This window comes from Microtus oregoni, unplaced genomic scaffold (assembly GCF_018167655.1).
Source record: "Microtus oregoni isolate MIOR12 unplaced genomic scaffold, Mior012 000005F_ref0000423, whole genome shotgun sequence".
Classification (NCBI taxonomy): Eukaryota; Metazoa; Chordata; class Mammalia; order Rodentia; family Cricetidae; genus Microtus; species Microtus oregoni.
Window position 1 is genome coordinate 8,585,795 of NW_024543064.1, and position 27,445 is coordinate 8,613,239.

The window sequence follows — 27,445 nt, forward strand, 5'->3', positions numbered from 1 at the left end:
GCCCTTGGGGCCCCTTTATTAACAATAATTCACAACACAGTATTTCAGATGGACAGTGTTAGCCGGCTGAGCCCCAGGAGGCTGGTGAGAAATGGTGTCTGTCGTCGCGTTCTTCCCTAGCCTCCGGGGAAGGCTGCCTCAAGAAGGCAAGCAGGACCGAGCAGCCCAGCCAGAGGGGCGGCCACATGTCAAGGCGATAAGAGCACTTGGAGTCGGGGGGCCCTGCAGCACTGCCCTGGGCTGGGGCCCCCGAGTGGTGCAGCTGGGCATCAGGTGGCAGTCATGCCTTCAGCTGTTTTTATGAGCACGTTCTTCCACATAGAGCTGCATCTAGTAGAAGTGGCTTTGGTCAGACCATGAGGTATCTGCTGGCAAGACTCGGGAAGGGGTGGGAACTAGAGGGTAACCCCCAGACCTTGGGCAGCACACGCGCTAGCCGGGAATTAGCTCTGGGCCCTGAGTCTCCTAGATGAGGCTTCCTCCATCGTCTGATCCCTGACAGCTCACCTTTAAGATGTCCGATGTCATGGTTTTTAGGGGTATCAGCCGGGGATCGTGCATGTGGACGTCCTGTTCATCTGCCAGGATCCAGGGGAAATCCTAGGGATGGGATCGGTGACAGTGAGAAGGGGGCCACACCTCAGTCTGTCTTCATTTGGCTAACCCTCCCCTCAAGGACCCACACTGCATTGGGGGGGGGGGGCACTGGGAAACCCAGTAATTTATATTCCCAGTGTGGTGCTAAATGATTCTGAAGCTGAAGGGTAAGGGCCCTTCTCTGGAGAACTCTGTTCAGAAGAGCCAGGGTGAGCTAGCTGCTTAACATCTGGCTCCACTGTGGTTCTTCTCACCCTTGGGTACACACGGATGTGGTCAGGTGGGTAACGTGCAAGAGAGCCCACTTGATGCCAGGCACTGCCGTAAACAAGTGTCAGCCACAGGCAGCACCCTGAAAATGGTACACATACACACATGCGTGCGCATACACACACCTTGATGACCTGTATCTTCTCCATGTTTCGAGTGGCAGCTTCTCTCGTGTGCACAAGGACTGTGAATGTGCAGCCTGCGGGAGGGATTGCTTGGTCAAGGGCAAAGGTAAGTGGTAGCCTCGGGATCCCACGGGACCAGGCTTCTGCCCTCTCCCCTCACTGACTAGGCAGAGCCACCCACAAGATGTAAAGTGTAGCCAATGGAAAAGAGAGTGTCAGCGGGAACTAGAAATACAGAGTTAGTCCTGGAGAGATGGACTCTCGGGTGTTGAAGGGCGGGGAAAGAGAGTGACTCAGGGCAGCTAACTAGGAAGAACACAGCATGCCGAGGTAACCAGGGGAACAGCGGGGGAGTGGGGCATCAGACCTGGAGGGTTGTGATCCAGGACAGCGTCACACACACTAATCTTCAGGATGAAGGCTCGCAGCAGCTGCTCCACATGAGACAGTAGGGAGTCTGAACTGGGAATGGGAAAGGAGGTCTCCCATTCTACCGTGCTCCTCCACCACCCCCAGCACACAGTGCACTCTGGAAGCAGACTGGGCCAAATACCTTTGGTGCCTGAGAGAGCCAGTCCAGGCCCACCCCTGACAGAATGGAGGCAGGGTGCAGGGGTCCCTTTAGGCAGTTCTAATATTCAGCTAGCTAGAAGACACCCAGGGCACAGCTCAAGCCCCTGCATACTTTCAGGACCCCAAGACAGGAGGAGAAAGTGCTTGTTGGAGGCTGCCTAGCCACGGGACAGGCTGGATCCTGATTCCACTACCCCTACCTCGGCCCAGAGAGCAAGTAGTTGAGTAGCTACTATAGAAACCATGGCAACCAGAGTCCTTGGCTTTACAATCACCAGGTGACACCACACAGGTCACCTTTCAGGACCTTGGTTTTTCTATCTACACAGTAAGGCTAGGGACTAACAATCACCACTCCCTTGGGATATCTCAGGGATGGCACAGACTGACCCTGTCACCTCTACACTGTGGCCAGCGTGTCTCAGGTGCTAACAGTATGTATTGCCATCTCAAGGTCTTTACTAGGGTCATGTGGAGCTGGTAGAGGGATCCCGGTGAGAGACTGCAGCAGCCAGCCGAGGGAGGGTGACAACTCACCTGATGGATAGCAAGGGCGGCTGAGTGATCTCAAAGACAAACTTCTCCACCGGACGGTGTTCTTTATCCAAAATCACCACCACGACCTTCTCCACATCGTTCTGTAAGCACAAGAACCCCTGCTCCAGCGCTATGCACAGGGCCCAGGGAGAGGTGGGACAGGGCACTGGCTGAAGCTGCCTGGGAATCCAGCAAGCAAGAAGTGCAGGTTGGCTCCCAAGACATGGATGCTATAGTTCCATAGGAGATGCCTGGCTCCCATGAACGTTCCCCAGTAAGTCTTAGACCAGGACAAGATAGAATAGAAAAAATCCGGGCTGGAGAGATGGCTCAGAGGTTAAGAGCATTGTTTGCTCTTCCAAAGGTCCTGAGTTCAATTCCCAGCAACCACATGGTGGCTCACAACCATCTGTAATGAGGTCTGCTGCCCTCTTCTGGCCTGCAGGCATACACGCAGACAGAATATTGTATACATAATACATAAATAAACAAATAAATAAATGTATAAAAAAAAAAGAATAGAAAAAACCCAAGGGTGGCCAGTCCAGAGAGAATGGGGAACAGGAATGCAGGAATGGGGCAGGCCATGGGGACATGAGAAGGACCAGGGCACCCAGGATCACCCAGGGCACCCAGGATCACCCAGGGCAGGCCCACCCAGATCTGGCCCATTCCAGATGTGACCTACGTGCCCTGGAACCTGTTGCTAGCTGGGGGTGGGGGGGTGGGGGGGTGGAAGCTTCTGGTTGTTAAGAGATACGAGCACTCCCCACAGAGTCAGCTTAGGGCCTGGGGCCCCCTCACCTTCTCCAGCAGCGGTTTGACGCAGTGAAGCGTGTCCTGAATGTACTGGTTCAGCTCCGGGTGACAGGACATCTGCATACAACCCCACAAGGCTGTTGATGAGTGGAGGAAACCACCACCACCAACACACACACACACTTGCTGGGTTCTGAACAAACAACAGCCATTCCCAAGGCTGAGAGATCTCCCTGCCTGAGAGATCAAACTCACCATCATGGTGGTAAGAACTGTGGATAGATTTATCCCTGGAGAGACAAAGACAGGCACTCCATCTCAGCACTAGCATTTGACATTAACATTAAGAAGCTGTATAGACCCAGGCGGTGGTGGCGCACGCCTTTAATCCCAGCACTTGAGAAGCAGAGGAAGGTGGCTCTCCCAAGTTTGAAGTCAGCCTGGTCTACAAAGTTCAAGGACAGTCAGGGCTACACAGAGAAACCCTGTCTTGAAAAACAAAACAAAAACTGCATAGGGTCAGGCATGGTGACATGTGCCTTTAATACCAACACTCTTGGGGAGGCAGAGGCAGGCGGATCTCTGAGTTGAGGCCAGCCTGAGCAAGGGCTATACAGATAAACCCTACCTGGGAGGGTTGAAGGGGGAAGAGCTGTGTAGCCACAGGCAAATGACTTAACATCTCTGAACTTAATGATGTCATCTGGGAAGATCTAATAAAGGTGAAGATTGATAAGAAACTCCTAGTGCCCAGAAGGTTCCCGGTAGCACCTTCTTCTACACCTTCTGGTAGCTGTATGTCTTTTGCTACTTCCCAGAGGTCAGAGGTCATGAGTCTCAGGTTGACTGAGTGATTGCAATGGCAAAGGCTCTTGGGAGAGAGATAGCCGTCCACTCTTTCACCTTTCAAAGTTAAACCCAGGAACCAAGTAGGGTGGCGTACATCTTTAACCCCAGCATTCAGCAGGCAGGCAGATCTCTGAGTTCAAGCCTAGCCTGGTCTCCATAGAGAGTTCCAGGACAGCCACGGTCATACTGAGAAACCCTGTCTTGGAAAACAAAACAAAAAACAGGAAGCTTGGTAATGTTCCCTGGTAATCACATGACTCAGGAGGCGGGTGCAGGAGGATCAGGAATTCTAGGCCTGCCCTAGGTTCCTAACAGCTCTGAGCCCAGGCTAGGCTACGTGAGATCTGGATTTTAAAAAAAAAGGGGGAAGGGGGGGCTAAAGAGATAACTCAGCAGTTAACAGCCCTTTCCACTCAAATACCTGAGTCACATCCCCACTACCCACCTTAGGCATCTTACAGATGCCAAGGGCTCCCATGCCCTCTTCTAGCCTCAGTGGGCACCCCTACATACAAACACGCAGACATAGACACATGTACATACACACACAATACAAATCTTAAAAAATTACAAAGCTAGGCATGGTGGCTGACGCCTTTGTTCACAGCACTCAGGAGGCAGAGGCAGGAGGATTTCCATGCATTCGGGGCCAGTCTGATCTACATAGTGTAAGTCCACACCAGCCATGCCTACACAGTCAGACCACCATCTCAAATAAACAATAATAAATAATTTTTAAAATAATCTTTAGAGTTTAGGGAGAATGAGGAGAGAAAGGTATTGGGCACTGTGGGAATGCTCTGCCCAAGCCACGGTTCCCAGCCTCAGAAACCCCTTTAAAACACAAGCTTGGAATAGTTCTTATCCAGAGTCCCTAACCAGAAGATCCCATCTGAGGTCAGGACGGGAAAAGCTTGGTGGCGGTGAAAGGCAGGAGGCTGTCCGCTATCAGCCTCCGTTGGGGAGTGAGGGAGCTTGTAGGTAGAATAAAGGTTTTTAAATCCAGCCGGTCACCGGGACTCACCTGAACCGGCACGTTGTACTTCTTGCGCTTCTGGAAGATGCCCACTGGGTAGACCTCGCGCACATAGAGGATCAGGTGCACGGCCACCTCCAGAAACTCGGAGAGCACGTCGGCCACCACTGTGGAGGAGACACAGTTGATGAGCAGGGATCCAGCCAGGACCGCCCCCACCCCAACGCCCTGCAGGCCCCAGATCCCTACCTTGGCCAAAGTTGAGGTCTTGGCGCGTGAGCGTGGTCATCCTTGGCCGCCTGGGGGAGGGCGCGGAGGGTGTCAGCAGGGACCCACGGCACCCCGCCCCGCACGCGGGAAACGCAGCCCGGTCGGGGAAGCCCCACCCCCTGAGCGGCCGGATCCCTCCCGGCGGAAATCCCGCCCTCTCCGCGCTCCCCCTCCGATCGTCGGCTCGGGCTTCGGCCTCAGGTTCGAAACTTTGCTCGGGTGACAGAAGCCACCGGCCGGGACCCTCCGCAGGTCCCTCAGTATCCCCCGGCCTCAGTAACCACCGCGACGCTCCCGCGGAACCAGCGCTGCCATCGGTCACGCCCACCCCGAAACTGTCCAATCCGAGCCTCACCCTGATGGGAAAGGTGGAGCAGTCTCGGGGGCGGGGCTTAGGGGCGGAGACCCGCCTGAGCGACACGGATCTCAGGAGAGTAAGCTAAGCCGCCTTTGGACTTCAGGTGGGAGCTATAAAGAGATTTCGGCGGCCTCTACACAGGATCGCTGTGTTTCCCCCTCCCGGGCATTTCCCTTATGTAGCTGCAAGTGAGAGCCAACTGCAAAGCACAGCTGGGGACCAAGGGAGGGCAGCGACATCTGCTGCTAGTTCAGAGTCAGCGTCCCGGGAGTCTCAGCCTGCCCAACCGAAAGCGAATCCGCAGGCTTGGGGGCGGGGACAGGGGAGGTCTGAGAAGCACCCGAGACGCTCCACCCCCACCCGGAATCGAAGTGCTCTTGGGGCTTGACCTCCGTAAAGAATGAAATGTCCCGTGGTTGCTTCACAATAGCTGACCTGTGGAAGCAGCAGCCGAGTGCTAGGCGCCTGGGCAGGGTGTCCGTAGGTTGACTCGCTGAATCCTCAGAAAGGGTGTGGATTCCTGCCTGTCTTCTTTCTGCCGCTGAGCCTATTGAGGACTTGTCTCGCGTCACGCAGCTATTTGACAGGGCGGGCAGTAGTGCTGTTCCAGGGTTCTACCTGCAGAGGGCACGCACTGAATTCCAGAAGAGCCAAAAGGGCCTCAGATCATTTTAGTAGTATGAGAATTACATTCATAATATGGAACCATTTTATGTAACAAACCCTGATTTCCATCTATTTATGTGCGTGGGTGTTTTGCCTGCATGTATGTCTGGACACTAAGTGAGTACTTGGTGCGGGTGAAAGCCAAAAGAGGGCGTCAGACTCCTGGAACTGGACCTATGTATGGATGGCTGTGAACCGCTATACAGGTGCTGCAAATTGAACCCCACACCCAACACTCCTTCCTTGTCCTCTGGAAGAGCAGCCAGTGCTCCCAACCACTAAGCCATCACTCTACCTTCCCAAACTGATTTATATTAATTCCTTCATTAGCCCTAGGAGCTAAATGCTGCCTTTACATCCCCACTCTATAGATCTAAAGCAGCCCATTTAACTCACAGCCTTCTATTAACAGATAGGAAACCTGAGGTTAAGAAGTGGTCTGGATGACCCTTTCAGAGGGATCCTGTATCCGATATCTTGCATTTCATATATTTATATTAAGATTCATAACAGTAAGCCAGGCGGTGATGGCGCACGCCTTTAATCCCAGCACTCGGGAGGCAGAGGCAGGCGGATCTCTGTGAGTTCGAGACCAGCCTGGTCTACAAGAGCTAGTTCCAGGACAGGCTCCAAAACCACAGAGAAACCCTGTCTCGAAAAACCAAAATAAATAAATAAATAAATAAATAAATAAATAAATAAATAAATAAAAAATAAAGATTCAGCCGGGCGATGGTGGCGCACGCCTTTAATCCCAGCACTCGGGAGGCAGAGGCAGGCGGATCTCTGTGAGTTCGAGCCCAGCCTGGTCTACAGAGCTAGTTCCAGGACAGGATCCAAAGCCACAGAGAAACCCTGTCTCGAAAAACCAAAAAAAAAAAAAATAAATAAAATAAAGATTCATAACAGTAGCAAAATTACAGTTATAAAGTAGCAACAAAAATAATTTTATGGTGGGGGGGTCACCACAACGTGAGGAACTGTATTAAAGGGTCACAGCATTAAAAAGGTTGAGAACCACTGCCTTGGCCTCTACCCTCCAGGGGTATAAGCGTGTCTCAGTCTGTCTCCATAGAGAATATTGCTTTAAAACATCCCTGCACCCTCCTTCCCAGAAGCTTTCAAACCTGTATTTACATCTTCCTCGCGGGAAGGGATAAATAGCAGGCCAGGGGTAGGATTAACCCAAAATATGAGCAAAGCAGCTCTCAAAATGCAGGCCTAAAAAGTCTGTATCTCAGCCCCCGGGGACCCTATTAAACCCTGGCTGCCCAGCTGCCCTGAATCGCCTGACCAGGGCAGGCTTAGAGCGGTGTTCTGCTCTTTAACAAGCTCCCTGGGGAACTTGTATGCCCAAGAAAATGTGGGAACTGCCAGCGGAGAGTGCCTGAATTCTGTAACAGGTCAGTGCTTAACCATGGAATGGCTGGTTTGGCTTTAGGGATGGATACACCTGTTAGTGGGCACAGCAACTCTGCCCACATGGCTCCGTGTCCCACAGAGCCCTTTCCTCAGAGCTGACTGGCCAACTCACTGCTTTATAGAGCTGAGTGCAGTGAGATTTTCATCAGGGCGGGTTGGAGAATGCCAAAATCCTCCTTTATCCACCCCCCCACCCCCCCCACCCCCGGCTTCTGAAACGTTTTCATCACTGAGGTGGGTGGGGGATGGGGAGAGTATGAGGCATAGCTTGGAACCAGCTGGGGACCTCTGCCTGCAACCCTGCAGTGCCTGGGTTTTCTTTCATCTTAGTCATACCAGCGTGATGGATGACTGGAGGATGAGATTGCATTATAGAGTAAGTTATTGTTTTTTAATCCCCATTCAGTAGGAGCCTGTTTTTTCAACGTTATTTGCATGTTTTTCACCGTAAGAACACTAGTAATGGGGAAGGAAAGTCACATGCCAAGGATAAAAGAAAGTGTGTATGTGTTTGCCAACTAGAGCAGGTCCCTGGGGTCCCTCAATGGGGACAGAGGGAAAATCACTTCCAAGAGATACAGAAATGGAAACAGATAAGTTAGACAAAAAAAAAAAAAATACAATAAGAAAAACGTGTGAGCACCAGCCCTGTGAAGACTAAGCCTCCACTGATGTGCCAGAGGCTTCACAAGGTATGCTGAGCAAACACAAGGAGTGAATTGGGCAAAACACTTGTCATGGAAGTGTGCAGACTCGCAACATGCTTCTCTAGCCAATGTCCTGTCCACAGAGGGGATCGATCACAAAAGTGTCATCTGGGCAGGCGAGATGGCCTAGCAGGTAAAGGGGCTTGCCACCCAGTCCTGACAACCTGAGTTCGATTCCCAGGACCCACATGGTGGGGCGGTGGAAGGAGAAAACCGACTCCTGCAAGTGTAGGCATGCTACTGTTCTCTCTCTCTCTCTCTCTCTCTCTCTCTCTCTCCCTCTCTCTCTCTCAGACACACACACACACACACACAATGAATAAATAAATGTACAAAATAAAGTAATTAATAAAGGATCCACATCTTTCCCAAGTGTCTCAGGTTCCCAGCAAACAAACACATGGGGCAGGGAGAGAGAAAGGGAATCAACCACACACAGCCTGGTGGCAGTCCCAGGACACTCTGGTGCTGCTCCCCCAGCTTCCTGGTCTACTGGGAGAAAGGACCTAGTCTGGTCTGTCTGCTTCTTTTTTTTTTTTTTTTTTAAGTTTAACGCCTCACCCAGCGCCTGGTCAGCTAAGGTTCTCTAAGAACACGTACGTGTTCAGTGAACGGCTAAAAGGAAGGTGGAGGAAGATATGATCGTGAGGGCTCCTGCCCAGTGGCCTGAGCTGTGCCCCAGCTTCCTTAGAAAGAAGAAGCTAAGACCTCTGATGCCAGCAAGGCCAGACTGTGGGCTGCTTCTCCAGGAGCCCACTTGTGTGTCCACTTGCTTCTCTCCACCACCTGATGCTCATCCAGCCAGGAGAGACTTTTCTTCTTCCAGCCTCAGCTTGCTCATCTTTGAAATGGGAAACTTTAGAGCCAAACCTAAAGGATTATCTGGACATGGTGGCGTACACTGTGAATCCTAGCACTCAGGAGGCAGGAAGATTGCCACAAAGTTCAAATCAGCCAGAGTGACACAGTCTTTCTCCAAAATAAATAAGATATAGTTCTGCTTATTGGACTTTTTTATTTTATGTGTATGAATGTTTTGCCTACTTGTATGTATGTGCACCACACATGTGCCCCATGCCGGCAGAAGTCACGAAGAGTACCCTCCTCTGACTCCCTGGTACTGGAGTTATGGATGGTTCTGAGTCATCACATTCATGCTTGGAATCAGACCCAGGTCCTCTGCAAGAGCAACAAATGCTCTCAACCACCTCTCCAGCCCAAAATAAAACAAAATTCTATATAAGTACAGAATGCATAAATGGTTACATAGTGGCCATGTGACGATGATAAGATCCACACAGGAGTGGGGAGTCTAACAACCTGAGTTCAACCCCCAGGGACCACATGATGAAACAGAGCCCACTCACCCAGTCGTCCTCTGATCCACATACAGACACACATACGCATGCATGCACAAACACAATAAATAAAAATGAAGATTAACAAATAGAAAAGATATACACACACCATCAGGCACTGGGCACAGACCTTAAATCACAGCACTGGTAAGGCAGAGAAAAGAATAACTCTGAATCTGAGGACAGCCTGGTCTACTACATGGAGAGTTCCAGACCAGCCAAAGCAAGGCAGTGAAACTCCGTCTCAAAGCAAAAACCCTACACAGACTACTTAAACCCTCAGAAGGACCACACTGGATAAAGATAAATCATCTTGCTTTTCAAAACAACGCCTTGAGGCTGGGATGTAGGTAAATTGATAGAATGCATGCCTAACATGCATGAAACCCTCAGTTTGGCCCCAGCATCTCATAACCTGGGCGCTACAACAGAACACACCTGTAATCTCACCACTCAGGCAGAGGCAGGGAGGTCAGAAGTTCAAAGTTAACTTCAGCTACTTAGTGAGTTCAAGGCCAGCCTAAGACAAACAAACTGGAACTCAAAACAAAAGATAACCTATCTATCCTTAGTATCCTCCCTTCCTCATTTCCTTTTCTCAAGGCAACAGACGGGACTCTTGGGTGCTCTCTGCAGGGAGGTGGACACAGATCCCCATGGCAATGAGATTCATAAAGATGAGAAGTACTGCCAGGTGGTAGTGGCGCATACCTTTAATCCCAGCACTTGGGAGGCAGAGGCAGGCGGATCTCTGTGAGTTCGAGGACAGTCTGGTCTACAGGCTTCCAGGACAGGCTCCAAAGCCACAGAGAAACCCTGTCTCGAAAAACCAAAAAAAAAAAAAAAAAAAAAAAAAAAAGATGAAAAGTAGTGACCAGTAGACAATCCTTTCAACCTCACTTGGCTTTCTGGAGCAGGGCCTGATGTATACAACTATCCCAGATCCTAGGACCCACTGCTGACCTCTGACCCACACCAAAGCTTCCAAAAGCTTCCACCTCAGGGCAGTGACAGAAGACAATGTCCAACCCTTTCAGTTAGAACATAGCCCACACACACCAATCCCTCCGTGGATGTGCTGGCTGGTGACAGGGGCCAACCACACCACCATGTAGTATGATTAATAAAACCCAGAGACAGATATTGGGGTTCAACCTGAAGGTCAGAAAAGCAAAGGTCAGCCAGCCACTGGCTCTTACCTCTACCTCAGACTGAAAAGGCGATTCTGCTTCCAGGAATCCTCAGAATGAGACTGAGTTGGGTGCTATCTCTTCCTGTTTTATATTCCTCTCTAGGGCTGGGATTAAAGGCATGTACCACCACCTCCCGGTCTCTATAGCTAATTAGCATAGCTACTGAGATTATAAGTGTGTGCCACCACTGCCTGGTCTGTATGGCTGACCAGTGTGGCTGTTTTACTCTCTGATCTTCAGGCAATACAAATTATTAAAATACAAATGAAATATCATTACACTTCAATGGGCTGTGAGGCTAGCTTTAGAAGGACCTGGATCCGCCCGGTAGTGGTGGTGCACGCCTTTAATCCCAGCACTTGGGAGGCAGAGAGTTAGGTTCTGTGAGTTCAAGCCCAGCCTAGTCTACAGAGAGAGTTACAGGACAGCTAGGGTGATTAGACAGATACACCTGTTTGGAAAAGAAGAAGAAGGAGGAAGAGGAGGAGGAGGAGGAGGAGGAGAGAAGAAGGAGAAGGAGAAGGAGGAGGAGGAGAAGGAGGAAGAGAAGAAGAAGAAGAAGAAGAAGAAGAAGAAGAAGAAGAAGAAGAAGAAGAAGTAGTAGTAGTAGTAGTAGTAGTAGTAGTAGTAGTAGTAGTACCTGGATAAGGAGGGTATTTCTAGAAGGCAAGAAAGGTCCACATCTGAATGTAGATGGCATTATTCCATGGGCCTGGGTGTGGAAAGAGCGTCTCAGCTTCCATCATGTGGACTGCTCACCTCTGCCCTTCCTGATGACGCCCTGAGCCCTCAGCAAACGTCAATCAATGAATGCTGCCTCCCTTAAGTTAGTTCTTCAGGTTTCTTGTCACAGTGACTAGAAAGGTTTATTGTAGCAACTTCCATTCAGAGAAACGCAGAGACACTGTATGCCCTACTGTGTGTCCTATGGGCCCTCTCTGAGGCCACCATTCTGGGCCAGCTCAGTTACCACTTTTTAATAAATAACTTTTTGTTTTGTTTTGTTTGTTTTTTGAGACTGGATTTCTCTGTGTAGCCCTGGCTGTCCTGGAACTCACTCTGTAGACCAGGCTGGCCTCAAACTCACAGAGATCCACCTGCCTCTGTCTCCTAAGAGCAGGTATTAAAGGGGTGCACCACCACTACCCTACCCAGCTAATGAATAACTACTTCACTGTAAAGTAATCCATAAATTATAAAGTTTGCATTTTTTGTATATACTTCGGCAGATTTTAGGACAGTTACAGAGTTGGGCCATCAGCCACTACCTTATTCCAGAACATTCTCGCCAATCAAAACAATAAGCAACAAGTCAGGCCAACAAGCTGGGACATACAGGTGGAAAGAGAAAGTCAACTCCAGAAAGCTGTCCTCTGACCTTGACACATGCATGGTGCCACAAATATGCATGCATTTGGATACACAAATAATAATAATAGGGGCTAGAGAGATGGCTCAGCGCTTAAGAGCACTGGCTGCTCTTCCAGAGGACCTGGGTTCAACTCCCAGTACCCACATGGGGACTCCCCACTGTCTATTACTTCACACAGATATATATGCAGAAAAAACACCAATGCACATAAACTAAAACTAAATAATCTAAAAAATAATAAATGTTAATTAAAAAAAAAAGAGGGACCAGAGAGATGCTCAGCAGTTAAGAGCACTTGTTGCTCTTGCAAAAGATCCCCAATTGGTTCCAAGCATCCTCTTGGTGGCTTACAACTATCTGTCTATCTGTAACTATAGTTCCAGGGGATCCAAGACCCTATTCTGGCCCCATGGGAGCTACATTCACATGGTGCACAACATACATACAGGCAAAAACTAAAACGCTCAAAATACAAAGAAATTTGCATCAGGTGTTAGTGTTGCGGGCCTTTAATCCTAGCATTGGGGAAGCAGAGGCAGGTGGATCTCTGAGTTCAAGGTCAACCTGGTCAACAAAGTAAGTTCCCTTCCAGCGCAGCCAGGGATAAACAGAGAAACCCTGACTTGAAAAACAGAACAAAAACCAAGCAAACAAAAATGCAGTTGAACCTCTGTATCATCTTATATCTGGCTTGCTTGGCTAAGCATAATATTTACAAGATTTCTCTAGGCTGTGATATTACACACACACACACACACACACACACACACACATTATTTTTATTTTTTTTTAAGATTAAATGTAGTAGCTTCTCTGCTATAGTTCCTTTCTTCTCTCCCTATTTTTTTAAAATAAATTCAGTTCTTGGTTTCCGTCTTTTTTTTTTTAAAGAATTACAGATGGGGGCTGGAGAGATGGCTCAGAGGTTAAAGAGCACTGCCTGCTCTTCCAAAGGTCCTGAGTTCAATTCCCAGCAACGACATGGTGGCTCACAACCATCTGTAATGAGATCTGGTGCCCTCTTCTAGCCTGCAGGCAGACATGCAGGCAGAGTACTGAGAATACTGTATGCAAAATAGATAGATAGATAGATAGATAGATAGATAGATAGATAGAATTACAGATGGTTGTGAGCCACCATGTGGTTGCTGGGAATTGAACTCAGGACCTTTGGAAGAGCAGGCAGTGCTCTTAACCACTCAGCCATCTCTCCAGTCCCTCTCCCTATTTTTTTTAAGATTTATTTATTATGAATACAATGCCAGAAAAAGGCATCAGATCTTATTACAGGTGGTTGTGAACCACCAATGTGGCTGCTGAGAATTGAACTCAGAACCTCTGGAAGATTAGTCAGTGCTCTTAACTTCTATGCCAAACTGCTTGTTTGTTTTTTGGGACAAGATACCTCTACACCTGCTGTCCAGGAACTCACTGTATAGACCAGGCTAGACTTAAACTCACAGTGATCTACCCCTGCCTTCTGAGGGCTGGAATTAAAGTATGCCCTGTAAGCCCAGCACTTTTGTTTTGTTTTAAGATTTATTTGTGGGGCTGGAGAGATGGCTCAGTGGTTAAGAGCATTGCCTGCTCTTCCAAAGGTCCTGAGTTCAATTCCCAGCAACCACATGGTGGCTCACAACCATCTGTAATGAGGTCTGGTGCCCTCTTCTGGCCTGCAGACATACACACAGACAGAACATTGTATACATAATAAATAAATAAATATTTAAGATTTATTTGTTTCTATGTATGTTTGCTTGCATGACTGTCTATGCACCTCATGTGTGTCTGAAGAGGGAGGCCAGAAAAGGGCATCAGATCCTCTGGAACTGGTATTGAGGGTGATTATGGGCTGCCTTGTGGGTGCTAGGAACTAGACTGCTTGCTTTTTACTGTAGTGCCGTCCATTCTCGAAAGCTCCGGAGTCATAACGAAGCTGTGTTCAATAGGAGCAGTGGTTTGAACCTTCCAACTAGTAAGCACCCAGTCTTCTCGTCAAGCCTTTCTGTGCCCACCATGGTCATGTGATAATCTCACAATGACAATGGATTAATTTCCCTGGAGCCTCTCTTGTGGGCTGGGAGGTTCAGAACATTTTTCTTACACAGACCACGGCCATTAATCCTTAATCCCCGAGTTCCCTACAATGACGCGCTCGGAGAAGTTAGATAATTTGCCCAAGGTTTGGCACTGGAGGAGGAACACAGGCATCTTGCCTGATGTCGAGCCGCGCTCCTAAGCATCTAAGCCACAATTTGTCACACTGGAAATGGAAGCCTTTCCCGCTTCCCACGTGCCGGGTCCGCCCCACTACTCTTTGATCTTTGCAATGCCGGCGGCCCTATTGACCCGGTTGTGAGTTATGAGGGCCGTGGGACCAGTAACCCAGCATTCTCGGACTCCCAGGGTCGGCAGGACACGGCGCCCCGCGCGGTGATGGATGAGCCGCCCAGAGGGCTGGCTTTGTCCCGAATGAGTAGCGCGCAAGACCGGTTAGAGAGAAGCAGATTCTTATTCATATTCTCTCTCTCTGTCTCTGTCTCTCTCTCTCTCTCTCTCTCTCTCTCTCTCTCTCTCTCTCTCTCTCTCTCTGTGTGTGTGTGTGTGTGTGTGTGTGTGTGTGTGTAGGTTAGGGGGTGTGTCTCTCCTTCCCTACAGGGAAAGGGGGTATAGGTGTGCCATCGGTACCGGGTGAAGTCCGATCACTTTGAGATTCTCATGCACACCCTCTTGGTAAAGGGACTTCTCTGAGAACCTCCCCCACTCCGCGCACTTTCTTAGGCTACAAAGGCCGCTCCGGCTGTCTGTCCCGCCTTCCCCGCCGCGGGCATTTCTTCCGTCCCATTTGACAGCCTAGGCGGAATAATCCTTTTGGGGACCCTGCCGGCTCCTGTCCCGTCAGACGCTGCTGCAGCTGAGCGCGCAGCCTGGACCTATTGTTGGGGGGGAGAGGGGTCCGCCAGGGACACCCCGCCGTTGCCCTTTGTCGCCCGCTCCCCTGCCGGGCAGCTCCAGAAGCACCACCTCTGCCCGGTGCCCCACCCGTCCCACGCGCCCCCGGGCCGCGCTAAGGTGGCTCTTACGCACCGGGAGGAGAGGGCGAGCCTCGCCCGGTGCCCACGCGGCCGCGGGGCTGCGCCCGCCTTTGTCTGCCTCCTTTGTCTGCCCCGCGCCCTGGCGGCGGCGCCAAGGCCTCGGGGGAGCGGGCGGCGATCGGCTAGCGCAGCTGGCTAGGGCGCGGCGCCCGCAGCGCACCGGGCTCGGCCGGGCCAGGGGCTGGCCCTCGACGGGGGGTCGCGAAGCCCCTCGGCCCCTCCTACGTCCCCTCCCCGAGCGCCGTCCCCGCCCCTCGCTCCCTCCCTCCCTCGCAGCCCCGCGCAGCCTCCCGCCGCCCGAGCACCTTTCAGCGCCGTCCCGCTCTACCCTCGACTGCGCTCGGCTCCCGCAGGCGCTCGGCCCTGAGCCCTCGGTCCCCTCCCCGGCCGCTGGACAGGTAAGACCCGGCTCGGCCCGCCCTTGGCCCCGCCCTCCGCTCACCTGGCGGAGTGCCCTGACCAAGGTCCGTTACCTGCTCTAAGGGAGGATGCTGCCTTCCTCCTGCTTTGCGACCCACGTGTCCGTCTGTCCGTCGGTCTCCTGTCCACTTCGTACCTCGTGTTCCCTTAACTCTTGGCTCTGTCCCAGGCCGCTTGCTCTACCCCCTGGCACCAGACTGGACACTCACTTTTTCGTGCTCTGCGCCACTCTGCCTCGCGTGCGACCTTGCCTCCCTCTCGGGGGTTCTGGGTCTCGCGCGCAGTCCTTCACTTTTAGCCTTCTCGGTTTGGGACCCAGTATCTTTTTGTCTCTGTTTCTGGGTGGTCTCTCAGTTGGGGGATTCGTCTATCACCGTTGGAAGAAGTCTCCAGAGACTCCCTGAACTGGGGCAGAGCTGGTCAGGGTGCCTCTGTCCCATTTGACGACGCCCTGGAGGCTGGGTGTGTTGGGGGGGGGGGGGGACGCTAAACTCACCCAAAGCTGGCATAGCTCAGCCTCACATTTGCCACCCTCGGCTGAACTACCACCTCGAGGGCACCCGGCTCCCTTCTCTGGGCTGGCTTGGTTCCTCTCCTTCCCCACCGCAGGGCTTTTCTCCATCAGACCAGACGGCTCAGCTGCCTTCTGAAGCCAGAGCTTATGTTTAAGGTGTAAGCATGACTGGGTTTCCCTGGCAAGTTTTGTTTAGCCACTCCAGCTGGGCACCCTCGTGGCCTTCACTCTTTCAGGTGGTAGTCCTTGCTGCTGTTAGTTGTCCCTCTAGGGCGCCAGTCCCTCAGTCTGGTGGCAGAGGAGGTGTTCTCAACTGCTCCGTTGCTGTCACTCTGGGCAGACAGGGGTGCTGGAAGTGAACGGTCTTGGACAAAGGAGTACGCGCGTGTCTGAGCCTCAGTGTCTCCATCACAAAACAGGGACAATAGGATTTACCTGGAGGGATGCGTGCCTGTATCTTAGGTACCTACATGGTGCTGGTGGGGATGGGAGAGGGACTATACCCTGGCTGGGGTAGGGTTGGGGGGTCTACAGAGCCAGTCACAAACTCCAGGCTGAGACCTTGGCACCGTCTGAAGCCCTATTCCGGGCAGTCTCCCTCTCACCCCTGTCAGGCTCCCACACATCCCCTGCCTGCCCATACAACCAGCCGCACTTACAGCGACCTCTCCCTCTGCATGAGCAATGTGGTGAGACTGCATGGAGCTGACAACGCCCTCGGTACATTTGGAAGGGTCTGTGGCGCTCGTCCCAGCTCTGAACCTCTGTCTTGCCCCCAAGCCGTGTTCCATGGTGCCAGCTCCGAGTCCAAGCAGTTCCCTTCTGGTAGGTTGACTTGCCAAGTCCTGAGCCTGCTTTTTAACCCCTCGACCTTCCCTCATTCATCTTCTGTGTGCTCTGTGATCAGAACAGGTGTTGGGGTTTGGGGTGGTCCTGGAGCCCAAGAGTAATAGGGCACACCCGGCATTGGGGGCACCGTCTGGAGATGCAGCCTTCTTTCCGTAGGCAGGGTGGAGGCTGCCCGGCTGTTTTTGTTTGAGCTGCAGTGTTTTCTTGCACTGAGGCAAGAGTGGAGATGGGGGCCTCCCGCTGCCCTACCCCATGCCGGATCCTGCTCCTGCCTGGCACATGAGCCCAGCTTTAACCGTTCTGACCTCCCACCGTCTCTGTTCTTGCATCCTCTGGTCCTAGCCTACAGGAAGCAAGCTCAGCAGTAACCGCTACACACACACACACACACACACACACACACCCCGGAAAGCTTACTCAGACCCTTCTTGCTCACTAAATGAAGATTGTCTTTCCAACCCCAGGCCTTCTGGCTCCAAGCGTGGCCACTAAATTAACTACAGAAACCTCTGTTGGCCCAGCCTCCCCCTCTGCCTTTCCCCACAACCCTATCCGCATCCTAGGTCTCAGTGGAAGGCCTAAGTGTCTCTGTCTCCTGACTTCCTCTGAGCCTTTGCTAGGGTGATTTCTCTTCCTACATTGTCTCTCAGTGCTGCGCTCAGGCCTAGCTTTGCAGGCTAAGACCCTGCATCTTCTTCTAGATGAAGCCTCCTGCTCCGCTTGGCCTCTGTGTCCCTCATGACCCCAAGGCTGGTGGAAGAATGTGTCTCCTTTCAGGGTGACCCCAGAGCCTGACACCCACTAGGTGTGCTGCACACACCTGGCATCCTTGGTCAAGAGAGCAGGCCATAGCATCTCCCTGCATTCTGTTGGGTCTTGCTGGCCAGACTAGGGGCAGAGCTGGCTCCAAGGCAAGGACTTTGGCTGGAGATGGAGCCACCAGGAAGTCTGTGTTTCTGGGGTTCTGCTGGGCTCTGAAAGATAAACGTGACCTCCTTTCTTCCTGGTCATCACATAGTCTGCCTTTGCATCCCAACGGGCCACTTCGCTGCTATGCCAGCTGGAGTAAGGTGGAGTGTGGTGGAGGGTGGGGGGCTATGCACCCAGGCCTCATTGACTCCTAGGAAGAGCAGAGGCTCCCTCCAATAGTGGCCCTGAGCATGATCCCTGGCAACAGGTCATTCCAGCATCCCTGTTCTGGCCCATTTGGCTAGGATCTGCTCTGTCTTGTCTGGCCTCTTCCTTTGCTGGTCCCATTCCAGTCCTTTCTCTACAGCTGTGGCCAAGGTACAGCTGGCCTGGCCTGCAAAGTCACTGGAGGGTAGCCAAATGCTTGCTGCTAGAGGACAAGTTCCTGGGTCCAGCTTTGACAAGCCTTGCCACATCATGGTATGGCATTCACCATATGGTACACTTCATTGCTAGGGTGATAAGGATGGTCGCCCTGCTGGAGTCCAGAGCAGGATGAATGGATGAGGAGGATCTTAGAGATGCTGGATGCTGAGTTAGGACCCCAGTGCACATCCCTGGTTCCTGGTAATCCCAGCAGCTACACTGGAACTGGTTAAGAACGGAAGCTCCAGGAGGCAGGCGAGACGGGTCAGCAATTAAGAGTACAGGGTACACACTGTTCTTGTAGAGGACCCATGTTTGATTCTCCGCAACTACACGGCAACTTACAACTGTCAACTCCAGTCCCTGAGGACTGGATGCCCTCTTCTGACTTCAGTTGGCACCTAGAATACATGCGGGACACAAACATACATGCAAACAAAACACCAACACACACACACACACACAAAGAAAAACTTAAAAAACAGAGTGGTAGCTTAAAGAATGGTTAGAGTAAATGGGTCCGGTGACTACGGGTTCAAATCCTGACTCTACCTCTGCCTCTAATATATGGATTGGGCTAGTCCCTCAAATCTTTGTCTTGACATAACTGTTACGCTATTTTATTCAGGCAAATGACTGGTTGATTGATTCATTGAGACAGGGTCTCACCATGCAGCCCTGGCTGGCCTAGAACACATTGGAGACCAGGCTAGACACAAACTCACAGATCCGCCTGCCTCTGCTTCCCAAGTGCTGGGATTAAAGGCTTGTGCCACCGCATACAACAGCTTTTATTTTTAAGATTTATTTTTAGTTTTGAGTAGGTGTGTTTGTGTGGGTTTGTACACATGAATGCAGGTGCCCACAGAGGCCAGAAGCATTAGGTCCCTCTAGAGCTGGACAGGCAGGTGGGTGTGAGCATCCCAATGTGGGTGCTCAGGTCTGGAAGAACAGCAGGCCCTGAACCACTGAGCCCTCTCTCCAGCACCTTCTGTGGTTATTACTCTCTGAAAGAGAACACCTTCAAAGGGCTGAATTAGACAATGCACATATCTAGGCCTAGACTAGGGGAAGCCCAAGGAATGACAAACAAGCATGTTCATTGTCCAGATGTGTGATTGACATCCAGAGAGGCTCCTCGGCCTGCATGGGGGTCACACAGCTATTGGAGCTGCAGCCACGATCTCAACCAACCTTGTCTGGCTCCAGGTGTCTCTCTGTTCTGCTCCAGCTTCTGCCGGAACCCGAGAGCCAGTGTGTTGTCACTTGAAGATCAGTGATATAGCTGAGCAAGCAGCAAATCATGTTCAGTAGTCTAGGTACCAAGACTGTGACATTTCTGGAATTTAGGGGTTGAGAAGTTCAGGAGGGGAAAAGTTGTTGAGTCCCCGTGATTACAAAGGGGCTGAGACCCAGTCAGAGTGAGTGAAGGAGCGTGAAGCTGAGTCGGGGCTCTGAGATGCCCCTCCATTTCCATGCAGTTTTCCTGGGGTGTGAGCAGGGTGTGTGTGCAAGGTGTGTGTGTGTGTGTGTGTGTGTGTGTGTGTGTGTGTGTGTGTGTGAAGAGTTACTCAGGGTTAGTTATTGGCACAATAAATACAGACAGGAACCACCTAGCCTCTGGATCCTAAAGGGAAGCCAAACTTCATTCAGCAAGACAAAAGTCCCTCCAGGCTGGCCTGGGATGGTCCTAATTCTCCTCTGATCACCCTATGAGGACAGACTGTGTACATGCACCTGTCCCTCCACTCACACATAAATGTTCTCGGGAACCTCCCACCCCCACTCTACCCTGACTTGTTCCCTCTTTCCCCACCCCACAGCTACAGCAGCAATGTTTCTGTGTTTCTAATAAACTTCTGTCTCCCTTAGGCCTCCCGATTCCCAGCATGTTTCAAGAGGAGAAATTGAGGCTTAGAATGGTTTAGAGATTTGCCCAAATTCCTTTCACTGTGCTTGGTGAAGCCTGCGCAGAGTTCATTGGGTTTGGGGTGTGTGTGTGTGTGTGTGTGTGTGTGTGTGTGTAGCTTATTTTTGTCTTTGTTTGAGGCACGATTCCCATGCTAGGCTGACCTCCAGTTTGCTATGTAGCTGCAAGCAGGGACTCGATGATGCCATGCCAGGGGTGCTCCATCTCCTGTGAAAAGGGAAGCAGGAGTCATGGACAATTCAACCCAAGTTAACTCATCCATAGCATCTTTGTTGAAGTACAGAAATGCCCCATCAGAAATGATTCCCACAAGAAAACATTCTTGCCTGGGCCTGGTAGCTCAGGTCTTTAATCCCAGCATTCAGGAGGCAGAGAAAGAGCTCTGTGAGTTCAAGGTCAGCCTGGTCTACAGAACAAGTTCCAGGTGGCCAGTGCTGTATCTATAAGACCTTGTCTCAAAACCAAAGCCAGCAGCAGCATCTGCCTGATGCAGATGGGTCGAAAAGTATGACTTGAGAGCACCTGCGCTCAAACAGAGACCCCCTTCTTAGAAAGGCCAAGGGTAGGCTGAGGAGCCGGGTGTGGAGTATGAAACACATCAGAGCCAGGAGTCAGCTGGAGCAGCTCCACACAGAAGCCCTTCCTGTCTGTGGCTGTCAATCTCAGGACCAGAGTTCAGCTTTTGGTCCCAGGATCACCAGAAGAGAAATTGTGGGATAGCTCGCCACGGACTATGGGCTAGAACCCCTGGCTCAGGTTCGATAAGTAAGCAAAATCATTACATGGGTCCGAAAGGAGACAGCATCAGGGCCAGGTTCTGCTGGACACTTTCAGGGCTGGGGTGTGGCTGGATTGGTAAAGTGCTTGTCCGTCGTGCACAGAGAGACGGGTTTGCTCCCCAGCACCATGTGAACCAGGTGCACGTCTGTCATCCCAGCACTCGGGAGATAGAGGCAGGAGGATAAGAAGCTCAGAGGCTACACAGGGAGTTTGAGGCTAGCCTGGGCTACATGAGACTCTGTCTGTTTTTTCAAGACAGGACAATCAGGGCTACACAGAAAAACCCCGTCTTGAAAAACAGTTGTTTGGGAGGTGGTTGTGCACGCCTTTAATTCTAGTGACCGGGAAGGATGGGTAGATATCTTTGAATTCAAGGCCAACCTGACTCATTTATAGTGTTTCAGGGCAACCAGGGCCACGTAGTGAAACCCTGTCTCAGTGCCCCCCTCCAATACACAGACAGACCAACAAACAAAACCCCCACCTAATTAGACTCAAATGCCTTCGAGCCTTCAAAGAATTTCCACCAAATACTTTGGCTCAGCTTTATCTCAGAAGGAGGAGACAGGAGTCTAGGGACCGGGTGGATGGTCCCAAGGTCTCCAAGTGGACTTGGATTAAGGTGCACAATCCTTAGGCTCCAGCAGAACAGCCTTCCCACAAGATGCGCAGCCAGCATCCACCCCAGGCACCGTGCAACCAGTGGGCCAAGCCGGTCAGCAAGTCAGGAATGCAGGCCCCGCAGCTGTTGTGGGAGGCCAGGTGGTCGGACTCCACAGTTGTCTGCCAGGCGGGTATCTGGGAGCCCCTCCCTCACCAGTGTTGTGCCCACCCCGGGAGAGGCCTCGGGAATTAAAGCTTGCTTCAGCGGGATGGATGCCTCATTTGCATATGACACTGCCTCCTGCTGCCTCTTGGGTGGAGACAGCCAACAAGACCACTCTCTCCCCACTGTGCCCGGCAAGATGGAGCCCCAATTCAAGCCCTTCCCCTCCCCCGTCCTTCCTCAGGTTCCTTTTCCTTGCCAGTTTCTGGCTCTCACTTCTCAGCAGGAATACTGCACTCACCAGTGAAGATACTGGTCACAGCAAACAAAGGCAAGCATGGGGTCAGGCAGATGATCACTGACCACTATGTCAAGCACTATGTCCCCTGTGCACAGGGTGCCCGAGAACCCAGGCCTGGAACTGAGTCACCTTGTTAAAGAGCTTTGGTCTCTTCTTACACTTATTTTTGTTGTCGTTTTGAGAGAGTCTCTCACTCTGTAGCTCAGGCTGCCCAGAATTCACTAGCTAACCTAGGCTGGCCTCAAGTGAATCACAGTTCTCTGCCTCAGTCTCTCCCAAGTGCTGGGATGACAGGTATGAGCCGCCATCGCCAGCCAGCATCTTTTTTTTTTTTTTTTTCTTGAGGCAGTTTCTCTGTGTAGCTCTGACTATCCTAAAACTCACTCTGTAGACCAGGCTGGTCTTGAACTCACAGAGATCTGCCTGCCTCTACCTCCCAAGTGCTGTGGTCAAAGGTGTGCACCACCACTGCCCGGCTACATCCTCCCTTTTTAAATGTGGAAATGGCACCAAGCAGCTGAGGGAATTCAGCACCACTGAGCAGGGCAGTCACACTCATACTCTGATGGGTATTAGTTCGGTGCGTCTTGATGACTCACTGCTGGGCCTCACTGGGACTGGGCCATCCTTGGGACCATCTCAGACAAGGGAACAAGCAGAACCCAAGGCGCTGGGGGCTGGGAGCACCTGCCCTGCTTTGTGCCCAAATGCTTGGAGCTTTGTGACTGGCTTCCAGAGTGACAGAAATGGACGGGAGCCCATCTTCAGTGCAGATCCTTGGCACGGCGTCTGTGGTGGCCCATGTTTCCTGGGTGGCTCTCTGCCAGGCTGGCATCCTGACTGCTGGGCTGCGCCAAGATCTTACAAATCCCTGGAGTTTGGAGAGGGGGCTCTGTCAGTCTGCCAGCTCCTATGCACTCACACGCACGTGCATGCGCACACGCACACTCGCACCAAGGATTTGCATTCATTCAGGACCCTAAGCCACCAATACTTAGGCTTCAGAATCCTGGATGTGCGCGTCAGTGCTGAGGGTGGCTTGGGCATACCCTCTTCCCTCTAGCTGCTGCCAGGGTAGTCAGGCACTTCCATGAAAGTGGGTAATCCCAAACCAATATGGCACATGAGGGTATTTTTTATTTTTATTTTTTTTATTTTTGGTTTTTCAAGACAGGGTTTCTCTGTAGCTTTGGAGCCTGTCCTAGAACTAGCTCTTGTAGAACAGGCTGGCCTCGAACTCACAGAGATCTACCTGCTTCTGCCTCCCGAGTGCTGAAATTATAGGAATGCGCCACCACTGCCCGGCAAACAGCCAGGCAGGTGATATGCACCTTTCTTTCTTTTCTTTTCTTTCTTTTTTCTGTCACATGAGATCTTGAAGCCATGGGGAAACACCAGCATAGAGGAAGTATCCTCATGGGGCAGGTTAGGAGGTAAGAATCAGCATGGCGGGGGAGCTCTAGTCTGGAGGAGGAGTATCAGCATGGAGGGGGAGCACTGGACTGGAGGAGGATCATCAGCATGGCGGGGAGCTCTAGACTGGAAGAGGAGCATTCAGCACCCAGTACCAAGAGAGACTATATTGAGGTGGGGCAGACCGAGGTCTGTTAAAGGAAGAGGCATCTGGAATGAATGGGATTCCAGAGAAAGGTGGTATGGAGGGGAGATTTTGTTCCAGGCAGTAGAGTGTGTCTGAGATCCAGGCAAGTGTTTCCATTGACTTCAAAGGGGAGAGAGCAGGGTAGGCTGCCTCCCACTCCCCCACCCCCCTGTTACACAAGGTTTTTGTAGGCTAAAGCAAGGAGACTGGCTAAATGGGAAGCTGCACACAGGGGCTGGGGCAGGACGGTGTTGTTAAGGTCTGAGAAGGGAGACGGGGCCATGCAGGTGGATTGGTGTGGTGCATTGAAATCCTGCCTGATGCCAGCCTGGCTACATGTGTGATTCATCGGGAGAAAGGGTGGGAGGAAGCAAGATGCTGCTGAGTTGGGGTTCCTACATGCAATGGATGAGCTCACACCCAATCAGGATGTCAGCAGGAGTCGGAGGGTGCCTGGGCTGGAGCTTATCTTAATGTGGGTAGTTTGGGTTTTGTTTTTTTTTTTAAGTTTTGTTTTTATTTTATGTGTTCGCCTGCACAAATGTATATGCACTGTGTACATGTAGTTGCCCACGGAGGCCAAAAAAGGATAATGGATCCCCTGCAACTGTTCCTATGGACAGTTATGAGCTGCCATGTATGTGCTTGGGACTGAACCTGGGTCCTCCATAGGCTCAGCAAATGCTGTTCTTAACCAGTGAGCCATCTCTCTGGCTCCCCGACCCCCCTTTTTAAAATCTGTTATACCTGTTTATTTAGTGTGTGTGGGTGTGTGTGTGTGTGAGAGAGAGAGAGAGAGAGAGAGAAGAGAAGAGAAGAGAAGAGAAGAGAGGGAGAGAGGGAGAAAGAGAGAAGAGAGGGAGGGAGAGAGAGGAAAGAGACAGAGATGTGTCACAGTGCTCAAAGATAGATTAGAGGACAATCTGTAGGAATCAGTCCTCTCCTTCCAACATGTGAGCCATAGGAACTGAGCTCAGATCATCAGGCTTGGCAGCAAGCACCTTAGCTGCCAAACCATCTCTCGGGCCCTGTTGTTTAATTTCTCTTTATTAGGTTTCTTACACACACACACACACACACACACACACACACACACACACACACACATCTGAGCTCATGTACTGTTTTTGTTGGTTTGTTTTTGTTGTTGTTGTTACTATGAGATCAGGTCATCTGAGAAGAGGAGCCACAACTGAGACAATGCCTCCATCAGACCCACCTGTAGGCAAGTCTGTGGGGGTGGTTTCTTGATTGATGATTGATGTGGGAGGCCCAGCCCACCGTGGGTGGGGACACCCCTGAGCAGGCAGTCCTCTGGGGTGTATAAGAAAGCAGACTGAGCAAACCTGGGAACAAGTCAGGAAGCAGCACTCCTCACAGCCTCTGCCTCCAGGCTCCTGCCCTCGGTGATGGACTGGATGGACTGCGATTGGACGCATGCAAACCAAATCAACCCTTTCCTCCCCAAGTTGCTTCTGTCATGGTCTCTATCACAGCAATAGAAAGTAACTGGGGCAGTGTGGGTGCTGGGAGCGGCAGAAGGGGGTGTTGGTGGCTTTCCCTGTGCTGGAGCTGCATGTGGTAGCAGTTAGTCACCCAGGGTGGGTGCTGGATGTCATCCCTCCAATCCTTTGTTTAATTTGTTTGTTTGTTTGTTTTGTTCTGGGACAGTGTTTCTCTGTGTAGCGCTAGTTATCCTAGAACTCACTCTGTAGACCAGGCTGGCCTCAAACTCAGAGATCCGCCTCTCAGCCTCCCAAGTTCTGGGGTTAAGGATGTGTGCCACCATTGCCTGGCTCCTTTATTTATTTTTTAAAAGATTTATTTATCTTATTATGTATACAGTATTCTCAGTATTCTGTCTGCATGTATGCCTGCAGGCTAGAAGAGGGCACCAGATCTCATTACAGATGGTTGTGAGCCACCATGTGGTTGCTGGGAATTGAACTCAGGACCTGTGGAAGAGCAGGCAATGCTCTTAACCACTGAGCCATCTCTCCAGCCCCTATTTTGTTTTTTGAAGACAGGACATTATGTAGCTTCAGCTGGCCTCACATCCCCTATATACTCAAGGATGGCCTCGAACCCCTGAACCTCGTGCCTCCATCACCTGAGTGCTGGGATCACAGGTGTGCACCATCACACACTGGTTTGTGTAGTGCTAAGGACTGAACACATACAGGGTCTTGTACATACTAGCAATCATTCATTCCACCAACCAAGCTATGTCCCCGGCCTTGAGGCCAAGGGGATGGACTTTCTCACTTGACTCCAGGGAAGGAGCTGTTCTTCAACACTACATTCAGGCTGGTTGGGAAGCTCTGAGGATCAGCTGACTTCAAGGCCACTTGGGTCTTGGTCCCCTATAGCAGACAAAATGGAAAGCAATGAGACCTCCCGATGTTCAGTGGGTAACTCTGGGAAGAGCCCGGGGCCCCAGGACAAAGAGGAGCGAAGTGTGAGTGCGTTTTTTTTCTTAGCTGAGTCGACCAAGTGTTGACTCCAAGATTGGACAAGGCAGCCCCCACTCTGAGCTTGTTGAAGGTAAGCTGACTGGGGTGGGCCTAAGGGCTTCAGAAGCTGAGTCAGCTAGAGTGGGGGATGCTGGGAACCAGGGAATCTTCCAAATCTGACAACTCTTCCTTGCCCTGGGCAATTATAAAGCCACAAATCACAAAGAAATGGTGGCGTCAGCACCTTGGGGACCCTAATGGAATCCCACGCTATAAAAATTCAATCAGCCTGCTGACCTGGTGTAAGCCTGGCCAAGGCAGTGAGGCTGGGATGGATAAGGACACTACAGGCAGGAGGACCCTCGGAGTCTGATAGACACCCCCCATCAATCCCCTATTTTCACACCTTCTGAAATAGGTCCTTTGGCCCCACGGGGATCAGCGTCCTCCTTGGGCACTGAATCTTTCAGAGGCTCCACTATAGTTGGGAGGGGTATGGGAGCTGGTTGGCTTGCTCTACCTTGTGTGTATGTGGCAGAGTAGGGTGGTCAGAGTCATATCTATAGGGCCCTTCCCAAAGCCCTCAACAGTGCAGGACAGTGACAGGACCTCTGGGGACCTCAAAGCGCATGGGAACTGAAGAGCAAGTGCGCTCTTAAGACTGGAGAGATGGCTCAGAGGTTAAGAGCACTGGCTGCTTTTCCAGTGGTCCTGAGTTCAATTCCTAGCAACCACATGGTGGTTAACAATCGGCTGTAATGAGGGTCCTTCTTCTGGCCTGCAGGTATGCTTGCAGTACAGAATACTGTATACATAAGAAATAAAAAAAATAAATCTTTTTTTTTTAATAGAGATGCTTTCTTGTCATTTTAGCACTAGCAGAGTGGAGGCAGAGGAACAAGAGGATCAGGAATTCAAAGTCATCTTTGGCTACTCAATGAGTTCTAGCCAACCTGAGCTCCATGAGATTCTATCAGATAGGTGGAAATAGGGGCAAGGACAGAGCTAGGCCACCCTGGACAGTCTCAAGAGACCCAGAACATAGACTCTTCAGAAGAAGTGGGAGAAGTGGCAGGAGTCATTACAGAGATGGCTCCTGTTTCTGGATGTGGGCTGCAGGTCAAATCTCAGCGGAAAGGAGTGGGTTCAGGGCTCTGAGGAGCTCGGCTATGTCTTGGAGGTCTTGACCAAGGCTGGGGTTTGTTTAGAAAAACGACCTCTAGACTGGTCTGGAAGGATTTAAACCAAAGAGCCTAAGCCTTAGGTGCTCTTGTGATCTTTTTTTTTTTTTAATGTGTATTTTTTGGGTTTTTTTTTATGTGTATAGGTGTTTTGTCTGCATGTATGTCTGGTCTGTGCACTACATGCAT

General features: G+C 51.2%; 2 protein-coding genes across 3 annotated transcripts in view; one reads left to right on the forward strand and one right to left on the reverse strand.

Annotated features, from left to right (window-relative positions):
* On the reverse strand, window positions 1–15,483 carry LOC121448377 (mitotic spindle assembly checkpoint protein MAD2B). 2 transcript variants are annotated; one of them, XM_041652358.1, is made up of 11 exons: window positions 15,433–15,483; window positions 11,301–11,448; window positions 5,750–5,932; window positions 4,936–4,985; window positions 4,735–4,853; window positions 2,907–2,978; window positions 2,103–2,203; window positions 1,360–1,454; window positions 993–1,066; window positions 508–600; window positions 1–330 (listed from the first exon to the last, which is right to left on the reverse strand). In XM_041652358.1, the coding sequence occupies exons 4-11, from the start codon at window positions 4,973–4,975 to the stop codon at window positions 289–291; spliced, it is 636 nt and encodes a 211-aa protein (XP_041508292.1). In that variant the 5' UTR covers window positions 4,976–4,985; window positions 5,750–5,932; window positions 11,301–11,448; window positions 15,433–15,483; the 3' UTR covers window positions 1–288. The 2 variants fall into 2 exon arrangements, with proteins under 2 accessions (XP_041508292.1, XP_041508291.1); XM_041652357.1 differs by lacking the exons at window positions 5,750–5,932; window positions 11,301–11,448; window positions 15,433–15,483 and having other exon boundaries at window positions 4,936–5,297.
* The window catches only part of LOC121448378 (draxin-like), a 27,596-nt gene continuing 15,630 nt past the window's right edge, over window positions 15,480–27,445 (forward strand). Inside the window, exon 1 of the mRNA XM_041652359.1 lies at window positions 15,480–15,525. The gene's annotated coding sequence lies outside the window, so the exon portion shown is untranslated. The remainder of the gene's footprint in view (window positions 15,526–27,445) is intronic.